General features: G+C 32.2%; 2 protein-coding genes across 2 annotated transcripts; one reads left to right on the top strand and one right to left on the bottom strand.

The window, feature by feature from the left end:
* Nucleotides 1-72: 72 nt before the first annotated feature.
* On the top strand, nucleotides 73-4858 carry LOTGIDRAFT_134815 (hypothetical protein; the record flags this gene model as incomplete). The annotated part of the gene is made up of 6 exons (XM_009068744.1): nucleotides 73-164; nucleotides 1675-1740; nucleotides 1877-1994; nucleotides 2289-2403; nucleotides 4192-4419; nucleotides 4764-4858. The coding sequence occupies 6 exons, from the start codon at nucleotides 73-75 to the stop codon at nucleotides 4856-4858; spliced, it is 714 nt and encodes a 237-aa protein (XP_009066992.1).
* A 10344-nt stretch (nucleotides 4859-15202) lies between these two features.
* On the bottom strand, nucleotides 15203-23322 carry LOTGIDRAFT_223375 (hypothetical protein; the record flags this gene model as incomplete). Its single annotated transcript, XM_009068743.1, has 13 exons — nucleotides 15203-15411; nucleotides 15882-16050; nucleotides 16417-16623; nucleotides 17066-17174; nucleotides 17651-17924; nucleotides 18439-18595; nucleotides 19600-19723; nucleotides 20005-20272; nucleotides 21114-21233; nucleotides 21308-21398; nucleotides 21850-21926; nucleotides 22034-22126; nucleotides 22605-23322. 13 exons carry the CDS (start codon nucleotides 23320-23322, stop codon nucleotides 15203-15205), a joined length of 2616 nt encoding a protein of 871 aa, XP_009066991.1.
* Nucleotides 23323-23398: the final 76 nt, after the last annotated feature.

Below are 23398 nucleotides of genomic sequence, written 5' to 3'. Positions count from 1 at the left end.
CTTCCTCTGTCTTAAAATGATCAACTTCCGGTTTACTTTCGTTTTAGTTTTAAAAATTCTAGCACGGATACGATGAACTTGCAAGAAAACGATCACAACGATTCCGATGCTAGTTCAACAGACGATCGAGATTTTTCTTCGTCGAAATTAGGTTCTAAAGAATAGTAAGAACACACGCTTAGTCGTAGAAAACTTTCAAATGAGTCCGTATCATGCGATGTTGAAAGTTAGTCAAACTGGGAAAGTTGATATAAGTGAATAGTGATAGCGATAAGTCGAGTCCAATGTTATTAAATAGGACCAATTTTCACGTGCTAATTCTCTAATTATAATCACGTGTAGCCGGTCAATGATGATAAAGACTATAATCTATTTTTAGATATCATTCAAGCCTGACAAGTGTCATTTTATCGTGCAAAATCATCCCTTGACTTGATGACTTGTTGATGACCTTAGAACTTTATATAAGAATAAGGCTTACTTAATCATAGTCATAACTAATTAAAGTTTCCTAAATAATTGCCTACCTCTTTTTCTTCTTGAAGTTGGTTTCTTGGGAATTGGAATTACATGAAATTACTACCAATTATTACTTATTAAATCTCAAGTTCTTTAGTTTAAACCATTAAACTTATAATCTTAGTACGATTTTAGTGAAAAACTAACTTTTACCGAGCTAAAAATGAAACTGGCAAGCCTTTATTGATTATTATTTACAGATTATTTTTAGCAATGGAGGCCCTTGCTTTATAGGATATAAAAGTATTCTACAATGTCATATTAGGTGACAAATACCTTTAAATAACTTAATATAAGTATAATAAGTATAATGATAGTGTAACTATTAATGTTACTATATCTTATTGATATTTTCATTGATCTTATATTAGAACCTAACCCACTGTTTCATCCGATCAGAATTGGTTAACTTATTCTAATGAGTGTATCAGAATTTCTCAATCACACGACATTCTGATTAACATCTAGCATTCGCTCTTATTAAGTTATTGTTAATGATTAAATTATACATGAAAAGATTTATAAAATAAAAAAATATATGCTTCTATATCTACTTGATCAAACTGAATTTATTTTAAAATGGATGTTTAAAATATAGGGTGTATTTATTGTGAATTAAGCAGTATAATAAATTAATATACTTCCCCATGTAACTGATTCAAATGACAAATTAGGATTAAGTCTCCCTATCACTTCCTCTCTATAGATTTCATGATTTGATTCTTCTCAGCACCCCATTGAAAATAAAACTAATGAGGATATTTACTCAAACTTTGTGTGTTATCCTTTATTTCAAATGTTTCTATATATTTTGGATTTTGGATACTTTTTCATCAATTAAATTGTCTCCATATTTCATGATTTTAATACTTATTGGAATAAATGACAATAAAACAAACTAATTGGAACCTTTAAAAAAAAAACAACTCAAGCCTTATGAATTATCCTTATAATGAATTTCCTATTTCTATTTTCATTTTGTTTCCTTTTACATTTTCTGTTCAGTTTATAGATTATATTTTGATATATGAATTTAAGTTTCTCTAGAATAAACAGATAAAGAAAAAATCAAAAATAGTGTTAACACCCTTTTAAAATCTTATTTTTGTATTTTGCCTGCCAGGTTACAAGATTCATGTGTTGGTTTATTTTCAGTTGGGATTCTGCCTATGATAAAGAATTGGAAAATTTTAAAGATATCGGTGATGTAGGAGAGGTTTGGTAGGTTTTCATTCATTCTTCAATATCAATAACAGTTTTCTGTGGTCAGTCAGAATAAGCTCCTATGGCCCACAGGAAATTCTATTAATGTCCCATGTATATTTTGAATCTGTGATTTTTTGTAAAAATATTTTAGGTTTGGAGAGGGAAGTCAAAATAGAATTATACGATGGCTGGAGAAACAGGACTATATAAAGAAAGATTATCCAGTGTTAGATATTGGAACTGGTAATGGTATAATGCTTATAGAAATGGTAGTGTTAATGTTTGATATTATATCACTGTATCTGATGGGGCTAACTAAATGGGGTGATGCTTCACAGAGTGCAAGGAAAGCATTATTTGTCACCTTTCCTGACTCACACATCTGAACTGTATCTTTTAAACCTTTTTTTAAAATTGGGGGCTGTAAATAAGTTTAAGGTGGGGCTGCCCAAGGCCCTGTGAAGATTAAAGTTGGATGAGGCAGCTGCCTTAACCTCTACCTCTGCCTTATTGAAAGCCCTGCAAGTTGTATGCATTAAGAACTATTTGTAATATATTCCCAGGCTAAAGAAGGGTATACAGATTTAACTGGAGTAGATTATTCCCAACCAGGGGTTCAACTAGCTCAAAATATAACTCAATCTCAAAAACTACTGACAGACATTGTGTATCAAGTAAGTTACTCATGATTTTTGCCTTAAAGCACTAGATGTTAAAATAGTAACATTGAAGATAATAATAAAGAATATAAAATAGATTGGCAGTAAGTACAGGAACTGTATAATAGTGTAATAATAAAGAATATAAAATAGATTGGCAGTAAGTACAGGAACTGTATAATAGTGTAATAATAAAGAATATAAAATAGATTGGCAGTAAGTACAGGAACTGTATAATAGTGTAATAATAAAGAATATGAAATAGATTGGCAGTAAGTACAGGAACTGTATTATAGTGTAATAATAAAGAATATAAAATAGATTGGCAGTAAGTACAGGAACTGTATAATAGTGTAATAATAAAGAATATAAAATAGATTGGCAGTAAGTACAGGAACTGTATAACAGTGTAATAATAAAGAATATAAAATAGATTGGCAGTAAGTACAGGAACTGTATAATAGTGTAATAATAAAGAATATAAAATAGATTGGCAGTAAGTACAGGAACTGTATAATAGTGTAATAATAAAGAATATAAAATAGATTGGCAGTAAGTACAGGAACTGTATTATAGTGTAATAATAAAGAATATAAAATAGATTGGCAGTAAGTACAGGAACTGTATTATAGTGTAATAATAAAGAATATAAAATAGATTGGCAGTAAGTACAGGAACTGTATTATAGTGTAATAATAAAGAATATAAAATAGATTGGCAGTAAGTACAGGAACTGTATTATAGTGTAATAATAAAGAATATAAAATAGATTGGCAGTAAGTACAGGAACTGTATTATAGTGTAATAATAAAGAATATAAAATAGATTGGCAGTAAGTACAGGAACTGTATAATAGTGTAATAATAAAGAATATAAAATAGATTGGCAGTAAGTACAGGAACTGTATAATAGTGTAATAATAAAGAATATAAAATAGATTGGCAGTAAGTACAGGAACTGTATTATAGTGTAATAATAAAGAATATAAAATAGATTGGCAGTAAGTACAGGAACTGTATTATAGTGTAATAATAAAGAATATAAAATAGATTGGCAGTAAGTACAGGAACTGTATAATAGTGTAATAATAAAGAATATAAAATAGATTGGCAGTAAGTACAGGAACTGTATTATAGTGTAATAATAAAGAATATAAAATAGATTGGCAGTAAGTACCGGAACTGTATAATAGTTAATATAGTGTGCACCACTTCTTACTCGAGTAAATTTGTAAAAATATATGTCATTGAAATAATGATAATAATTTGACAGCCTGCTATCAATAAGAAATTGGCAGGTTTTCAATATTGACTGAGGATCTTCTGATGAAAAATTTCCCAAATTTTTGTGACTATCTAAGACGGGCACCCCCCCATGGTCGTGAGCCCTTTAACCCTTTGAACCCTGAGTGTAAATAAAATATAACACCTGTACCCTGTAACCAAGTAATAAAAGTAAAAGCGTATGATGTTAACGTTGTATGATGTCACTTAATAACGGCTGGTATACAATCTGCCCAGGTATATATTGCGTTAGTGTGTGGTCGGAAAGGGTTGAGAGTAAAGAATATTCACTATACATGCAAATATATCAGTACACAGATTAGTTCATGTTATTGCAGTGACAGGTAGATTTATTTAAATTATCCAGATTTGTGAAAAACCTTTAAATATGTGTTCAATGGGATAAAAGAATCATAGATCTTGTTATTTCGAACTATGCAGCAATGCCACTTAATAAATCATTTGTGAATCTTCTGCTTTATTTTAGGTGGCAGATATGACACAATCTATTTCTACATCATCAGAAAAGACCAATTCAGACATAGACTCTCCTAGTGCATTAAAACGAACATATAAACTTTGTATAGACAAAGGCACGTTTGATGCCATTAGTTTGTTGGAGAGTGAGTTTAAATCAAGTCGTGAAGTGTATGTTAGAAACGTCCGCCGTCTGACCGATACTGAGGAAGGGTATTTTATCATCACGTCTTGTAATTGGACGAAAGAACAGCTTGTTAATATCTTCAATTCTTGTGAGTTTATTTTTATATTTTTTAGATTTTACTCCAGGACCCCAAACAAAACACTTTTGTTCTAATACCTTCTTTTCAATTAGCGGTCTTGTCCTGAATTTGCAAACGACTGCATTCTTGATTAAGATCCATTGGTTTAAACAAGCTTATATTGGCATCTTTATTACCACCCATAGTTTCATATAGGTCTGAGGTCACAAGTCACAAATAAAACAGTTACAGAATAATCTCCACATTTCCTGTGAGTGCACTTGTACCATGTGTATGTTGTTTTACAATTTTTATGTCCGCACTTTTATCCATACACTTTTACCAAAATGTTTTTTTTTTATTTTTTGATTCAGGTTTTAAACTCCACGCTGAAATTCCAACACCTACATTTAAATTTGGTGGACAAGTTGGAAACAAAGTTACCTCCCTTGTATTCAAGCCTGTTTGATAATAAAATGTGTAAAAGACAATAGCCGGCATCTTTCTCTTTCATGTAGCATGAACAGGAAATCCTTCAAAAGATTGGGCAGTTTGCACTAGACTTAAAGAAACCAGACGACTGATGTGAAATCAGAAACACAGAGATGACATGGGTCCCCACTGCAGAATATCTCTTATAAGGCTTTCATAGCCAAATATTGTTTGGGAAATCGAAATGGTGCAAATAGAAAGGGTTAGCCAACCTCATTCCCCATCTTCACAATGTCAACCTATTACAAACTGTGTTTAATACCTTGACTACAATAGCCACATGTGTCACTGAAGTCTGTAAATGAAGTGATTTGATTGGACCATGAATAAACGAATACAGCCGGAGTCCCGACAGAAAGTCTGTAACAATAAGTCATAATTCTTACTGTCTTTCTGTCGAGGACCCTGATTGGCTGTATTTGATAGGGTACGGTCCAATCAAAGGCATAATACGAAGTGTGTAATAGCTTGACATTGTGAAGATGCTCTTTCCCATTAACTGTATGTATTGAAATAAAAGACAAGTGATATAAGATCACCACAAAACAACATTTATTCTTCAGTATATAGACAATGTCTCAATCTGTCTTAACATCCTCTTCATAAACTCTTATAGCTGTACCTGAGCTTAACCAACTTTCTATAGTAATAAATCATATTCGATAGTATTATTAACTTATTTCATAATTAACTTTCTTAATAAAGACAAAACATGACGAGTTTTCAGACATTTATCTCAAGCTAATGTATTTAAATATATGTTTTTCCATTATTGAACGACATTAAACTGAATTTTTGACTAATATATTTAAATATATGTTTTTCTTTTATTACTGAATGATACATTTCACTGAATTTTTAATGTTTTAATATCAGAATTGGGGAGGATAGTTTTAAAGCAAATTGTTTTTTTTTTAAATTATTATTTTTAACATTTATATAAACAGAAGTATGGTTTATAAATTGCAGAAGAATTGCCAATAATAATTTTAATATTTTCATTTCATTCATACTGAAGCACTGATATAATTGACTTGTCCAGAACGTTTCAAAATAATTTCTTCTCTTTCGAGCAAAACTGTCGACGTTGTCTTATTCAGTCTGAATTCAGTTGTCAGAAAAACAAGGCAGTACAAAATTCCATACTAAATACAAAGAAGTTTGAAGTCAATTTTCTTCTTTTGAATGTGCTTCAACAGGCAACATCATGCAGTGTGCAATGAGGGAAATTTTGCCAAGACAACATTAACCTTCTCCATTTCGATTCCAAGTGTCAAAAGATCTTACACATCTGTCAGAAATGAATTTTCTAAATTAATTAAGGGCAACCTTGAACAACTAATAAACAATATTTCTGTTGTCTAAACTAATCAGTTAAAAGTACTATCATCTTTTCATGTTATATCCCTACCAGTGAAACCACAAACACTAAACAAATTAGATGTGAACAAATTAAATATTTCATTTTCAAATTATGGCTCTCAGATTTCAGCAAAAAATGGAAAAAAAAATTGTAAGATTTTGTCCAAATATTTAGGCCACGTATTCTTGAAACTATCTTAGAGCTATGATGTCCTAGAATCAATGTACATCCTAGCTCTAAGATCGTTTCGAGAATAAATGGCCTGTATTTTTGCAGACTAAATTCAAATTTTTAATAATTATTGGGTTGTTAAATTATTTTTTATTTTTTTTTTCAAAAAAGCATATAATTTTCAACTTCCAATGTTTGAACATTTGTTTTTTTTTTGTTATTTCAAAATTCTTACTGATTTCTACTCATCTTGACAAAATTCTTTTTTTGTTTGAAACAACTAGATTGACAGATTTCCTTAATTTGCCTAGATTTGAAAGCCATCAAGAATATTTCCCTCATCAGTTTAATATTGTTATAATCTAAAGAATATAATAATTAACATTAATATAGAATTTATATTATTTTAACATCAGTTAGTTCTTGTAGCACATTCCTCCATAATTGACAGGCTAGAAGATTAATGAACCAACAACCAAGGTATACCAAACCAATAATGTTTTTTGAAAATGTTCAACTATGAAATTATTAGACACTCATTTTGACAAAAGGTTATTTAATTTTGCTTTACGAGGCAGAAATGCGAAATAGCAAAAATCAAAATGGCTTCTTTTTGTCATCGTTATCAAGAAATCGGTTCTGCATGACATGATTTGTTTGACCATTAGTAAGGTCATTAGAACGCAACTATGCTAGATAATTTGTAAGATGAGAATAGAGACTTCGCCACTTCACAAGCCATGTACCATGATATGTGTTACAAGAACTAACTTGTAATTGAAGTAAATAAATGTGGTATATCAATTACTTAGACATATACAATAATATAGAGAGAGAAAGATAGATAGCATAGACAAAACAACAAAAGCTAAGAAAATCAAAAAATCTTTTTAATCTATAATGAGTTCTCTCCCCTGATTTTGATCAAATAAAAAAGAAAGCCATAAAAATATATTCCACTTTGCGCAAAGCAATTTGCAACAAGTTATTTTATTTTATGGCATTAGAATTCATAAACCCTTATCAAATCGGTTTTGAAAACTTTTATCCCCTTTTTTTTAGCCAACCAAAATCAAGAACCACAACTCTATTTCTAATTCACTCTTTTTCACACAATGCAATATAAACTATATTATATTATATCTTAGGATGATAACGTTAACCTACATCATTCACGATTTCATTTCTTTATCTTATTAATAAACTTATAATGTCCTTTTACAGAATTAACAGGGATTATAGCCTTCTAAATATTTGCTATACCAGCTGATAGAGATAAATTTAAGTTCTCTGTATCACTTTCATAATGAAAATCTAACATACAGTGTAATTAATTATCGAATAAGTAACAATGGAAGTTATAAAGGTTTTGTAATTATTCATTTTACCAGCTGTTAAAGCTCTCTGGATCAATCTTGAGAAATATTAGTAACTTCTGTAGAGATATTACCCATATTATAGATAATAGGATTGTTGTCACTCTCTCATGCCTTTTCATGTTTTATAAACAAATTAGATATCCAGTTTTTACTACTGAAAGTGATCAGATGTCTGAATATAGAGTATTATCAGCTTCTTATCTGTTAGTATAGCAAAAATATAGACACAGTACCCCTTTATCGTATCTTATATTAGCATAGAATGTTTATAAAGCTCTTAAAAATAATCTTTACTTAATACAAAACAAAGCTACAATATTCAAGAGAAAACTAATATTTCACTCGCAAGGTGGAAATAACTCTATCCTAGTCCTGTCAATATTTGACCATGTTTCTTATCATTTTGAGCGTGAAACATCTGAACAAGTCAGGGTAAAATCCAAAATGAGGAGCTCAAACTCAAATTGGTACGAAAATTATCTTACAGAGAGAATTGACTTTTCTTTTTTTTCCTCTCAATTTTTCTTATTTATTAGAAAACTTCTGAAAGCGAAAGTTTAATTCATTATTTCTGGCAAGAGGCAATGTTCTTATTTCTATCTTTGCTTTTTATTATTTCCTTTAACTTCATATCTTTAGTTCAACCTAGTTTGTATGCCTCTTTTGTGCCAAGGAAGGGGAGAGAATTTAAAGCCAATTTCTAATAACATTTTTCATCGAAGAATGACAAAGCTGTTTCAAGAATTGGCCTTAGGATATTTCATATGCAGTGATTTAACAATGTACTGATTGCAATAACCAATAAAAATGCTTGTTACGTTTCATATCAGATAGTATCAAATGTAACAAACCTTTTCATTGGTCAATACAAACAGTACACTTAACAAAACTTCAATGAAGATATCCTTGTATTCAAATCAATAGTTCAAATTAAAAACTTTGTCGAAAAGTTTTCAATTTCAGCCAAAAATCTGAATACTCTTCTCAAAAAACAAAATAATTACATATTATTTCCAAAACATTTCAAAAATAAAACAAAGTGCAAAATTTTGTGAAGAACATAAACCCACAAGCTAAATGTTTTATAATATAATATTTATAGAAAGAAAAGATTTCACCTTGAGAAATGGGGCTTGATTTTCACTCAAATTCACATGAAAATATATTCGAAGGATTTTAGTCCTCACATACAGGCCTACTCAGCACAATAGTTGGAATTGTTTTTCCTGGATTTCTACATAGTTACCAGAATTAATAATATGAATGTATAGTTACAAGAATTCCAAATTAACCCAGGCTTAATAATGTATTAATGTATACTAACAACTACCAAGTACAGTATCCTATCCTGGCGCCGTATTCTCGAAAAGATCTTAGCGCTATGATGTCCTAGAATCAGATAAGAACTTACGACATCCTAGCGCCAAGATCGTTTCGAGAATACGGGGCCTGAAGCTCAACTATCATAAATATTTCTTCATTTCTCCAAACTTTACCTTAAAATCTTTTTAATTTTACAAATTTGAATGATAACCAAACTCCATCTCCATTTTGAAATCAAATTCAAAGTGTGATTATTTCAATATAAGAAATAATCATGAAAAATAGAAACAGCAATAGGCAACACTCCCTAACTATCAACAGACCATCAAATTTCATTTTTCTACAATCAGTTTGACGGAAGCCAAGTAAAAACTGTGTTTAAAGTAATTCTTGTCTAAAATATTCTTTGATAATGTTTTATACGAGTAATTCTATACTGTTCTTTATTTCATGCATTGAGCGTTATCTCAGCAGTTGAAAAATTGAGTTACACCAAATTTAGATTCTGTTTTCATATTTCTATATCGCTATGTAATTAATACACAGAGTATACAATACTGTACAACTGTATTTTCAGAGTGAAAGGGTTTGTTTTAATTGTACCAAGTAAATGATACATGTAATCAATATGGTCTGTGATAGAGGTGTGCCTTGCTTTAAACCTGTACAGTCAAATAATATATATCATTACCTAGTTAAAGATATATTACAATTTTAAATCAATATCTCATAAGACATGCATCATGCTTCTTAATTAATATACCAACACAATTAGCAAAATAAAATAACCTACATTTATTATATATATAATATTTTCTTCAGAAATCAACTTTCTTGTCGTATCCATTTAAAGGTGGGAATAGACTAGGGTTACTGTCTGGTGCAGCATATGGTGCAGAAATGATGATACAGAAAGAAATAAAAGAAATTAATCGTGTCTGCATTGTGTCCAGACCTGCTTCTTTCCACAGTTTACAGCCAATCAATTCTGCATTGTGACTACTCCTGTATTCGCTTCTTCTATTATCTACTGTATCAATGATCTCTCAACTAGACCAAACACTCTACCTGGTCTATTTCCACCTTTATATAGAGATGAACACATCTAAATAACCAGCCCTGTATTTAGTAGCCAATGTTTACATAGAGTTTTGATATTTTTCTACTAAATGTGTCTTGTCATATCAGTAGATTACACAAATCAATCCAAATATTTAATTGAACGTTAGCTTGAAAATCAATAACAGAATCCAAGGCAGCGTCACAAGACATGATTAACTTAAATCAAGTTTTTAAAAACAATTAAATATTTCGACTGTACTCTTAAGAAGAAAAACAAATTACACTATTATAACAATAAACATAATTAAATAGAATTTTAACGACCTTTGCCCTACTTACAATTAATTATTTTAACAAAATACATGATTAATTCAAAATTCATTTCAAATATCAAAGACAAAATTCTCTGTGAATTAAGAGAAAAATTACAAATATATAATTGAGAGATAAGAGGCCTACTGTTTAAAAATTTGTGACTTGCATGCAATTTCTACAAGCGTAGATCATATCTGAGTATAGTCGACCAAAAGGTTAGCTCCCCTTGGTGACTGCAAATTACAAAAAGCAAAGAAAACAAAATATACTTATTCATAGATTACATTTTTATATTTTAAACTATTTATAGTAACAAATTATCTTAAAATATCTTCAACTCTCCTTGAGTGATCCAATTTTTTTTTTAACGTTTTTTAATCTACTTTTTTTAACATTAAAGAGGCCCAAGAGAAGTTAACTTGGAAAGTTTAATAAAAGAATTATCATTATACACAAAAAAACCAATTGTTTCTATAGCAACAAATATTTTAAGACGTCTTACATGTGTCTCCATGACAGCAATGCATCATCCAATTTAATTAGTTTATTTTAACGACTTACAGCTCAAAAGCTACGTTGTTTTCTTAAATTCTGCATTTTATATCCATTAAGTTTTAAATTTCTTTCTTTAATAATTTTTGCAGAATTTGTACCAAACCATTTAAGGCATTTTATCAAATAAGTGCTTATACATTCACAGACGAAGAATTTCATGCACTAAGCATTTTAAATCCATGTCACATTTTTCTTAAAACTTTGAAATCATACATCCACTAACCCACTTTTACATTTTTTGTTATTTCACATTTGTTATGTTTGGTTTAAGACTGACTCTAGGCTACGAGAAAAATCTCTTTAAGATTATCTTAAAACATCATGAATCCAAGACATTTGATTGGTTAATGCTGGTATAGTATCAACCAATCATTTGCCTTATTTTCAGGACTCCTGGAGAATCTTTGAAGTATATTCTGGATAAATTCTCTTGTTTAAATTAAAGACATGAATTCAACTGAAAATGTCTTTAGCGCTAATTCTTAACAGATGCCATATTTCCTACCATTTTACGAAGAACTTTTACATTTTGACGTAGTCATACACTAGAGGGCTAGAAACATTCTTTAGTTCAATTATCTATATCAAAAGCAATATTTTAAGAAGTTGACAGGCAACTCTGAGATGTTACTATAAAATCACAGCCTATAAACTAACAAACATATTGCTTTATGTTAACACTCTAAAATCAACAAAAACTTAACATATCTTCAACACAATGGTTTCTCTTGAAAAAATCGGCAATTAACAGTTGAATATTTTTATGGATAAATGCCCGTAGCAAAAAGCTTGTTTCACCAAAATTCACATATGGTCAAGATAATGGTTTCTCGTAAGAAAAAAACGAGGAATTCCTTAGACCTTTTTTATTAGGTTTGTGACAAATGCATAAGCTATTTCCAAAGAAAGAACCATTTCTTAGACAACTATCGAATTAAATGCAAGATATTTGTGTAAAATCGTTGCTATATTTAATATCTTAATTTGACTAGATTTGAACTTAAGCTACCTGATTCTTATAAATTCGCCCGGTAAACAGTCCTTCCACCATTTTCTTTCTTCTTTTCTGTCTGTCTTGTCTCCATAACAACAAATTTCTTGTGCATGATCGTTAAATAACAAATAACAAGTACAAAACGTACAAAAAATACGCCTCATATTAACGAATTTCGTGTAAAAAAATCGGTTTATATAGCACTCATTCTTCATCCATACATCAGATGCCATTTTATTGTCATGACAACACTATGACATCATAACCTTATGAGGTCATAACATATTGTTTGATGTTCATTTGTAACAAAATGGCTGCTTCTAAAAATGTTTCGAAGTCCTTTGGCATTGATTGATGCACCATATGACATCACACGTCGTTACGAAAAATTGCATCACAAAAACGTCAATTTATAAAAAACTATGGCAACGACATTGTCATGACATCATAATGATGTTAATCACTATAGGATGCTTATAGCATAGTTTCTTTACCACTTGGGTATAACAGATGAATAGAGCACTAACTTTATAATGCCCGTAATAAGTCTTAAAGGGTCTGTCCCTTTTTATAGGATAGATAACTGAATACACAAACAGTTTATCTTTTTTTCAAATTTGTTGTAAGTCTGATAATGTCAAGGGAACTTTCAACTTAAACAAGGGTGAAATTAATATTTCAAATTCATGTCCTATGGTATTATTTGTTCGATCAATAGAAATAAATTCAAACAATTTAAAAACCGTGTTGTGGCCAGATTTTATTTATTCAGCCAAAAAAAATGAAGAAATCTGATTGCCATGGAGTATCAACGTTAAGTCTCAACATAGAAGAAATATAAAATTCAGAAGAGATCAGAATGTTATTTTTCAAGGTTTTCAGAAATAAAAAAAATTCAGTCCCTTAATTCAATTTTTTAGAAAAAACATTTTCAGTGAATTTTAATAGAAAATTCCACCATTATTACAAGTTGAAAGAGGGTCAAGTTTGGTCAAGGAATATGTTATTATTTAGAGTAATTTAAGGACTATTATCAAATCCTGCAGCAGACGCCTCCCCAGAAGAGAAATTAGAGTCAGCGTTAAAGTTGTTGATAGCCCCAGTGGCTTCATCAGCATCTGAGAATACTCCGATGGGTTCATCAATAACTCCTCCTTCTCCCTCGGCAGGATTTTCCTCTGTTGCTGCCCCTTCTTCATCATCCCCTCCAGCTTCACTGAAAAATATTTTCAAGTCAGTTGATTAACTGTCAAAAAGTACCGGTATACATAACTGTCAAAGAGTATACATAACTGTCAAAGAGTATACATAACTGTCAAAGAGTAGACATCACTGTCAAAGAGTATACATCACTGTCAAAGAGTATACATAACTGTCAAAGAGTATACATAACTGTCAAAGAGTATACATCACTGTCAAAGAGTATACATCACTGTCAATATACATAACTGTCAAAGAGTATACATAACTGTCAAAGAGTATACATCACTGTCAATATACATAACTGTCAAAGAGTATACATCACTGTCAAAGAGTATACATAACTGTCAAAGAGAATACATAACTGTCAAAGCGTATACATAACTGTCAAAGCGTATACATCACTGTCAAAGAGTATACATCACTGTCAAAGAGTATACATCACTGTCAAAGAGTATACATAACTGTCAAAGAGTATACATAATTGTCAAAGCGTATACATAACTGTCAAAGAGTATATATTTTTGTCACAATTTGTCAAAGGTAGACCCACCAGCCGGGGCCATTAGCTGCCACTTATACTGATTTCTTTTCAGACAGAATCTACCAGACATCTGTGAGAATGTTAACTGTGAGAATGATTCACAACTTTATGTTGTAATATTGTCTCATACATTTCGCTTATGGTGGCCAGGATGTACATTGGACAATTTAAAGTCGGATAGGGGTACTAAGAATCCAAAAGGTTGCTTTTAACAGTTTAGTTGTTACCTTTTGTACAAATACTTCCCTTAGCAAAGTGGAAAAAGATTACAAGTGGAAATATAATCAATGGAAGAGAGATCCACAGCAACTCAGGTACGAAATTTATAACAACTGGTTTTCTTTTCTACATTTTTGTTGATTGTTGTTAAACAAGACATCATTTTGTAATTCTGAAAAGCTATATGGACAGCTCTATCAAAAATGTTTTGAGAGCTAAATCTCTTAAGTTATGATTTTTTGGATACAAGTCATATTTATCCTAACTGGCTTCACATCATTCAATTTTGCACCTCGCCTAAATTGCCACTGAATAAAAATAGATATCTTACTCGTTAGAAGTATCGACTGTTACTCCACGCCCTTTTGGTTTAGCAGCTTTCCCTTTCCCAGCTCGGGCTCGATACTTAACAGCTGGACGTCTGACCTGTCTTGACATACGGGGGTAGCCTCTTGGTGGAGGAGGACCTTCGTAATAATCATAACCTCTAGGGCCATAATAATCTTCATAATACTGAAACAAATATAGATTGAAAATTTCATTCAAGATATAAACATCTGTATTTCTGTACTACCACAAATTTACCATAAAAGATGGATTGGATTCTATTCAAAAATAGAATGCTTGCATGACTGAGGACACTCTGGACCTGCAGGTTAGTGAGCAAGGGTCGAACTCACTGAGCCACCCCATCCCGGCAGAAACTACCGGAACGGTATCTTAACTCAAATACAAAGTTTTCTCACGTGAGAGAATATTTTTTACTCAAATCAATAATTGATCCAAATCAAAATATACAGTTAATTGATACATAAAACTTAAAAGTTTGTCATAATTTAAAACAATTTTTCATATCCCTTGCCTGGGGTAAATTTATGTTGGATACAATACATGGTTACAATTGATGAAACATAATATAAAAATATAAAATACCTGTTGTCTGAATCCTCTAGTAGGATACATGGGTGGTCTGCCCCTGATAGGTCTATTGGGTAGATATCCTCTGTAAAATATAATGGAATACATTGGCTATTAATATAGGATTTAGGATTATAATACCAACAAATGTTTCCAAAAGTCCTGAACAGGACAGAACAGTTTCACTCAAGGTCAAATGTCCAATATGACATTAGAGATATGATGGAGATGCAGCTTTATCAGTGTGTTCAATTTGCAGAAATAAAAACTAATTATTATTAGGAGTCCATGGCCAGTGCTTCTGGATTCACAAAGCACCAAGATGACGAATAGAAATTTGTTACAAACCTTCGACCACCACCAACAGACATAATCTGAGGAGTAGGACCTTGACGACCTCGTCTACTAGGTACATTGGCTCCCCAGCTACCAACCACTACACCAGCAATCTCTAACTGTCCACCTCTAGCATCTACTGGTGAACGACCTGAAATCATGGAGAATTCTCATCATGTGTAAAATACTATAAGGCTACAATGAGATATACTTTTTTTTTCTATATATTGTTTTGTAATTTAAGAATTGCACAATTCTTCATTCAGCAATACAAGATGAAAACGATTCCCTGCACCACCATTTTCTGCATGAGTCAATGTTGCGACCCAAAACAAAGAGTTACCAAGCAAGATGTTATTGAAGATATTTTCCATATATCAAGGACTGACACTCAGGAAATATTTGTTGAATCGTACTCAAATTTTAACTTATTTAAGATCTTGTGTATATAGTCCTTCACCTCATCTTCTAAATACGTTAATTTTATATTTTATTTTGTAACAGACTTACCAAGCAGTCCCCTGCCACGCCCTGGTGAGCGTTGTGGTGTGGAGGGAGGGTAACCAATACTAGACATCTGATTAGGATAACCACCACGACCATAAGGCATCCTGGGGGCACCTGCTGGGCGGTAACCTATTGGTGCACCGTGGGGGAAGGAGGGGTAGTTGCCATAAGGACTAGGGTAAGGATTAAACATGTTGGCAGGGAGTAACGGTTTAGCAAACTCGGCTCGTGTGTTTTCTAAGATGGCTTGTCTCATTCTCTCTACTCTTAACACTTGATCAACCTGAAAAAAAATATCATATTGTAAAATATCAATTAAAAGAAAACTGACTCTATTTCCATTTACATATCATCATCATGTACGAGCAATCATTAGAAAGATTGTTATAACATTATATAGTTTGTTTATTCAATTCCAAGTTAAACGGACATGTTCACCATATTATTGACCAACATAGTCTCAGAATCAGGAATTTTTAAGCTGAGCCAATCAGTAATAGTGTTCACAGCTCATTGTCAAAATTTGACTCTTCAAATCCATGTGTGTCTAGAATTATGCGCATCAGAAAGTTGAGAAGTTCCTAAGAAGAGATTCAAAATGTATATAAAATATAGTCCATGTAAGCAAAATATCAAGAAATTTATTTACCTGTCCATCACACATATCTATCAAAGGAGTATTATTATTAGCTTTTAGTAGTTTAAAATGGAATAACTTTCCATCGAAAAATAACCAAGGACAGCTCATATTCCAGGGTATAGGTGCTCCACATACATCATTAGCAAATATAGCTGTTTCTACACCAGACATAAATAACGAGGCCAGTTGAATACCTCTAGGATGGATGGCTGGTAACTGAAATTAATCCAAAGTTTTCAAGTTCAAATCTTCAGTAAACAATTAAAAGCTAAAAGCATGATCAAAATCAACTGCTTATTCATTTTTTTTAATCTAGTTTTTAATCAAGCAAAAATTGACATTAAACCAAAATTTTCCAATTCAAATCTTCAGTAGTCTTACAAGAGCTTGTTTGTATTTACGATGGCCTAGGCCAGCGGCTAAAACGATCGCAACTGATTCAGCACTGGCAACTGTGATCTACAGGATGGTGACAAATTCTGACTGTTTTAGTCAAGTTTTCACACTTTTATGCTCAAGTTGAATTAAACTAGCGATTATCATCTCAGACATTGCTAGTTATTAGTTGTTGAAAATTCAGTTTCTCTCAGATTCTGTCTGTTACAAGGTCGAGCAGCTATAACACTTGAGAGAATTAAACTATTGCTCCATACTATACCTTCAAATCCTGCATAGTTTGTACATCAACTAATAAAGGTGAAACAGCCATGGCTAAAAACGCATCTAATTCTTGTCGTTGTATAACACGCCCAAACTGTACAATATATCTACAGTATAAATAGTTAATAGTTATAAAAGATATACACAAGAAATATCTCAAAAGATATAACATACTCTATCAACAAATGATAATATTTTTTGTTGTAGGCATGGTAGGCACAGAGTTTTCAGTCTCTTCACAGAACCTTATCATATTCTTCAAGAAATGTTCATGTTTGGAGTCTATATTGTGACTTCACTTTGAGATATTTATAATAAATTTGGCAATATACTTTCAAGAGATGACGACCTGATATTGGTGGAGCTTCTAGTTTTTTTATTGACACTTGAAGTCATGCATGATGGTTATTACATAAAATATTTGGCTTAAAACTCGTCAAAATATTTCTATTTTTTTTCTTTTACTTTTCTCTTTGGTCAATTAAGGTTTTATTTAAAAAAATAACCTATCTATCAGCAAGCACAGCTACTGTAACTAAAGACAAGCGTTCTAAATACTGTTATTAATATAATACATCCCTACCTTAAAACACAGCACATGACTAGTAAACATTGAGGAACATAATTAGTATTTAACATCAAGGGCGATTCACTCTGCATACAAGTCAAAAAAGCTCGTAGACGTCTGTTCTTGTCCTCTGCATTCTGTCCGAGCCACATTCGTTCCACGCTGGGGGTCTTCCATTCCACTGGTTTGGCGATCACCAACTCAAAACTGGGTCGTGTTGTTCCTCGTCGGATCACCCATTCTTTGACGGGAATATCAAAACATTTTGGTGTACCTGTACTGGGTTCTCCTATAAAGAAATTTAAATGAAATAGAATTTAACTTTTAAGGAAATGAAATGAATTGAGCTTAACGTCCTACTCTTCTGCACATCATTAAGCTAATGGATTTCGGGCAACGCCATACAGTGTGCAATGAGGGACTGAGATAATAAATAGTCATGGTAACACAAGATTTTTAAATTAGCCAATCACAACCTTGCTAGTAGCCATTTTTATATATTTTGTTAGTAAATATGAACTCAAAACTTGTGAATAATAGGAATAAAGGCAACCCCCTGACAAATGCTGTGTTGATTGGTTAAACAAAGCTGATTTTGAACCACAGTCCTAATCTTATTGATAAGTGAGTGAAGTCTTAATGATGATGGTAACATCATAATCAGGCTTAACATTCAAGAGATTTCTTGTTAGCATTTTGATTTTTTTATATTCCAGAAACCAAACTCAAGATAGCCATGTTACTTTAGTTACTTTCCCTTTATAAAGAACTGAATAACTGAAAATATTGAAATTCTGTCTCACCTTTTTCCTTTTCTGAAGTTTCATGTATAATTTTGGTTTTATTTAGATTGAATAAAACTGAGTAAACTGTTTGACGTATTGGTCTAAATAGGTCAATATAGGATGGTAATTCTCTATTGGTATCATCTTCTAATACAACTGGTAGTTTTAACTCCCCCTGAAATTAACAATACATTAATATTAGTATCATCTTCTAATACAACTGGTAGTTTTAACTCCCCCTGAAATTAACAATATATTAATATTAGTATCATCTTCTAATACAACTGGTAGTTTTAACTCCCCCTGAAATTAACAATACATTAATATTGGTATCATCTTCTAATACAACTGGTAGTTTTAACTCCCCCTGAAATTAACAATATATTAATATTAGTATCATCTTCTAATACAACTGGTAGTTTTAACTCCCCCTGAAATTAACAATACATTAATATTAGTATCATCTTCTAATACAACTGGTAGTTTTAACTCCCCCTGAAATTAACAATATATTAATATTAGTATCATCTTCTAATACAACTGGTAGTTTTAACTCCCCCTGAAATTAACAATACATTAATATTGGTATCATCTTCTAATACAACTGGTAGTTTTAACTCCCCCTGAAATTAACAATACATTAATATTGGTATCATCTTCTAATACAACTGGTAGTTTTAACTCCCCCTGAAATTAACAATACATTAATATTGGTATCATCTTCTAATACAACTGGTAGTTTTAACTCCCCCTGAAATTAACAATATATTAATTTTAGTATCATCTTCTAATACAACTGGTAGTTTTAACTCCCCCTGAAATTAACAATACATTAATATTGGTATCATCTTCTAATACAACTGGTAGTTTTAACTCCCCGTGAAATTAACAATATATTAATATTGGTATTATCTTCTAATACAACTGGTAGTTTTAACTCCCCCTGAAATTAACAATATATTAATATTAGTATCATCTTCTAATACAACTGGTAGTTTTAACTCCCCCTGAAATTAACAATATATTAATATTAGTATCATCTTCTAATACAACTGGTAGTTTTAACTCCCCCTGAAATTAACAATAGGTTAATATTAGTAGTCAGGTGTCCCAATAAACAGGCCATCAAATTTCAACAATTACAAAACTGAGACTACTGAGACCACAACATTATCCTACCTGTGAGAGAAGTTGATAAATCCAGGAGCACATCAAACCTTTCTGGTGTCGTTCACTGGCAATACGCATGATCTCAGGGGTGACGGATGGTAACTTGGTACCTGGTTGTTTTTTAGGTTTATGACTAACAGTTATTCCAGGGGATGTAGGTAATACACCAGCTGAAATATCAAAATTAAAATGATAAATATAAGTTCATAAATAAACAGAACAGATTATTTTTAAGCATAAAGAAGAGTAATTATAGGCCTTCATTTTGAGAAATGTTTATCAATAAAATAAGCTAGCTTAAGCTAGTAGAAAATGAAATAGCATGCTCTATTTCATACAAATTTCCTTATAAAGCAATGAAGTCTGCCAGTGCCATATAGGAAAGCCTAGCACCATATTTTAGAGTGGTTTGACTTACCAACACTAGGATGTAGAGGTTGACTATCAGTCAAACTAAGTCCAGACAGCTGAGCTTCTAAACTAGAATCAAATCCATTCAATAATCCTTTATTTAACCCAGAACTATTGGCTAGGATATCTGGTGCATTGGGATTTAAGGTGTTCATATAGCCTCCAATCTCCTGTAATGGATGGAGGAAATTAATGAGAGTGTCTGAATGTGGCAATGAATAATTGTGCCAATGGATAAATGTGTCAATGAAAAAAATGAATGAATGAACCACTGAATGGTGCAATGAATGAAAGAATGTTTTAAAGAATTCTAGAGTGAATCAGGCAATGAACAAATGAGTTAAGTAATGGATGAATGAACAAATGAGTTAAGTAATGAATGAATGAACAAATGAGGCAATAAACAGAATGAATGAACAAACAAAAGCATGAATGAATAAATCAGAACAGAATATAAGCTTATCCTTAGTACAAAGGATCTAATTCTACACATGAAAGTATTGGCAAGCAGAATTAAGCACTGGAGTAAAGTTAAAATTCCAACAAGGCCAAATGAATATTATAAATGAATAAATCTGGCAACACTTTTTACCTGAGGTGATTTTTGTTCAACATCAGGGCGAGGATAACCTCCTACCTGTCCCTCAGGACCTCCAGCTGAAAAAAATCATATAATATTCAAAGCAGCTAACAAATTAAATCATATATAAACAATAAGCAAAGCAGATCATGCTTACTCTTTTTGAAACGCCTGATGGTACTTCTCTTTGTAGGAGTCCAATACCATATAACTTAAACTCTCAATTTTGCTATTCTTTGAACGAGATTTTGTTAAAGGAAATGTCTGGCTTGTACGGTTTTTTTCAATGAGCATCATAATTAGCCTTGAAGATATATAAACATACAATCTATCACTAGTCAAAGCAATGAAAAGCAAATTTCTTGACATTAAGCTTTTTAAACATAACTTACATATTAGGTCCATGTCTGTATTAGAAATGAAATGAAATGAATGGAGTTTTACGTCCTACTTTTCTGCACCATGTGGACTAATGAAGACGGGCAACGCCATGCAGGATGCGATGAGGGAAATTTTGCCAGGACAGCGGCACGAGTCTGCTCTTTTTCGATTTCCAACTGTCGAGGGATCTTTAACGTGCACAGCCTGTAGCACACGGGGCCTCCGTTTATTGTCCCATCCGAACGACTAGACGCTTTTTCCATGTCAGCCCCTCTAACATGCATCACTGACAGGGGGAATGTCTGTATTAGAGGAAACGAAACCTTTTAAAACTTTGTAACTTACATTTAGGTCTAGGTCTGTATTTGAGGAAACCTTCGTGAGTACCATTTAAATAATACTGGACACTCTGTTTAAACTTTAATATCATTTCATTCTTATTTCCTTTACTATTTCTGAAAATATCACACAACTAATAATATCTAATACACAGATACAAGTGAGTCCTAAATTTCAAGATGAGACAAGCAGAGATGTATGCATCCCATTGGAGAGACTTTAGCTGGATAAGCTGTTGACAGATTGTTAATAAAAAAAATTCTCAAAAACAACTCAGAGTTTAAGCATTTCAGTACCAGTAACCTTATTGGATAATAATAGCTGAATAAGTTCCCATTTATAGCCCCAAATAGTCCTAACATATAAAGCTGACTTACTTGAAGACAAGTTCACCAATAAGGTCAAGGTCGTCTGTGGCTGGAAGTTGACGAACAAATGTAACAACAGAGAGTATAACATTATCAGGCGATACCTGAAACGGATTAAATTAGATTATTGGTCAGAGAAAGATGGAGGTTACAAATTGCAAAATAATTTGGAGTATTCACACAAGAAAATCCTAGAATAGACCTCTTTACTTCAAAAATCCTACCTGGTTTGTTAACATCAGCCAATATTTTCATCACTGTCCGATCACATTGACAGATCACAAACCCTTAAACCAGATGCCGCTATCAATTAAAAAGTAACCCGTTTTTCCACCGACCCAAATAACAGCAAACAGAGATGTACGTACCTTTAATGGCTTCCCTTCTGTATCTAAACAAGAATTGAGTTGATTTCTGAAAAAATCGTAAAGATCTTCTTCTGGAAGGATGTGGTTACCTGCAGAAAAAAATAGAACACATACATGTATATAATGTTGGAATAAACCGCAGCTATGACAATGTGGTACCAGGTAGAGGGCATGCTTACCTTTCTAGACATCTGATACCACTTTTAATTATGAATTACTCACTGAAGACTGATATACTTCCTCATGTGAAAAGTTCATTAGACAATAATATGTTGTTTTAGATTTCTGGTTTTGAGTTGCAGTTCAGATCAATAGTACTGTACTGTCCTTTATTTTTGCAAAAGAGATGACAACAATCTTCAGGTCAATTTCGTCTTTCTGTTTGTAAATGTTCAAAATTCAAATTCATGTTATTGATCTGAAAATGTCCATTTTGGAGAAGACATTAGAAGCCAAAGAAATCATTTTGTATTTCTACCAGTCTCTCAAAGTAATGCATGTGAAACAACAGTTCCAAGGTGGAATGTTCCAGTCAAAGAATTCATAACTACATTAGTGAAAACTCACCCAACAAAGCAGCAAAAACACAAAATCTATTTGGATTTAAATCTAAACATTTAGCTATTTCGTCCATGATGTACTCTTTCGTTTCCAGAGAGCCTTTATAGGTTAACTTCAAATTATTGGATGAAAAATATCGTGGAGGATCGAAGATGGCGTACGTTGATTCTTGAGCTATGATGCCTTGTAGATTATGTTCTCGACAGAATCCAATCACCTCTTGGAAATGATCGTCCATGGAGCACGCAACAGTGACATTCAAATGACGTAAAGCCATACGTAAACTTCCCTTTAAAAAAACTGGGGGCATCCACCAAATCTTTGGGGGTGGTGTACCCTTGTTTTGCAAATGTCGTAAAATGGAGTGCACTTTTTTTTTCTGGTTTATTTGTTCAGTAAACCAATCGTTCATTCGTTCACTTTCCAACCCTCCATTGAAAAACACAACCAATTCCATGTTGGCATTGTGACAGGCTTGGACAAGATTAGTTAGGAAAGCTGTCATCCGATTCCACTGGCCCCCACAGACCCAATCTGAATAGTAACCCCCATAGAGTCGGTCCAAACAGCTCTCAGCATCAACAACAAGACAGAAACGGGCAGAACCTCCATATCGACCACGCCTTTTCGACACAAACCCACGAGCGATCTTCAGCAAATCTACCGACACACAGGCCGACGAACAGTTCGTTTCCAAGTAGTCTTGCAAAGAGTTTATCCCCATCTCGCAGATTGTAAGGTCCTAACTGCAGCACATAATAAATCGGCACCGCATCAAAGGTGCAAAAAGGGCGATCGTT

Source organism: Lottia gigantea, assembly GCF_000327385.1.
Source record: "Lottia gigantea unplaced genomic scaffold LOTGIsca_93, whole genome shotgun sequence".
Lineage (NCBI taxonomy): Eukaryota > Metazoa > Mollusca > Gastropoda > Lottiidae > Lottia > Lottia gigantea.
The sequence above is the reverse complement of the archived record's forward strand: the minus strand, read 5'-3'. Positions and strand labels throughout refer to the sequence as shown.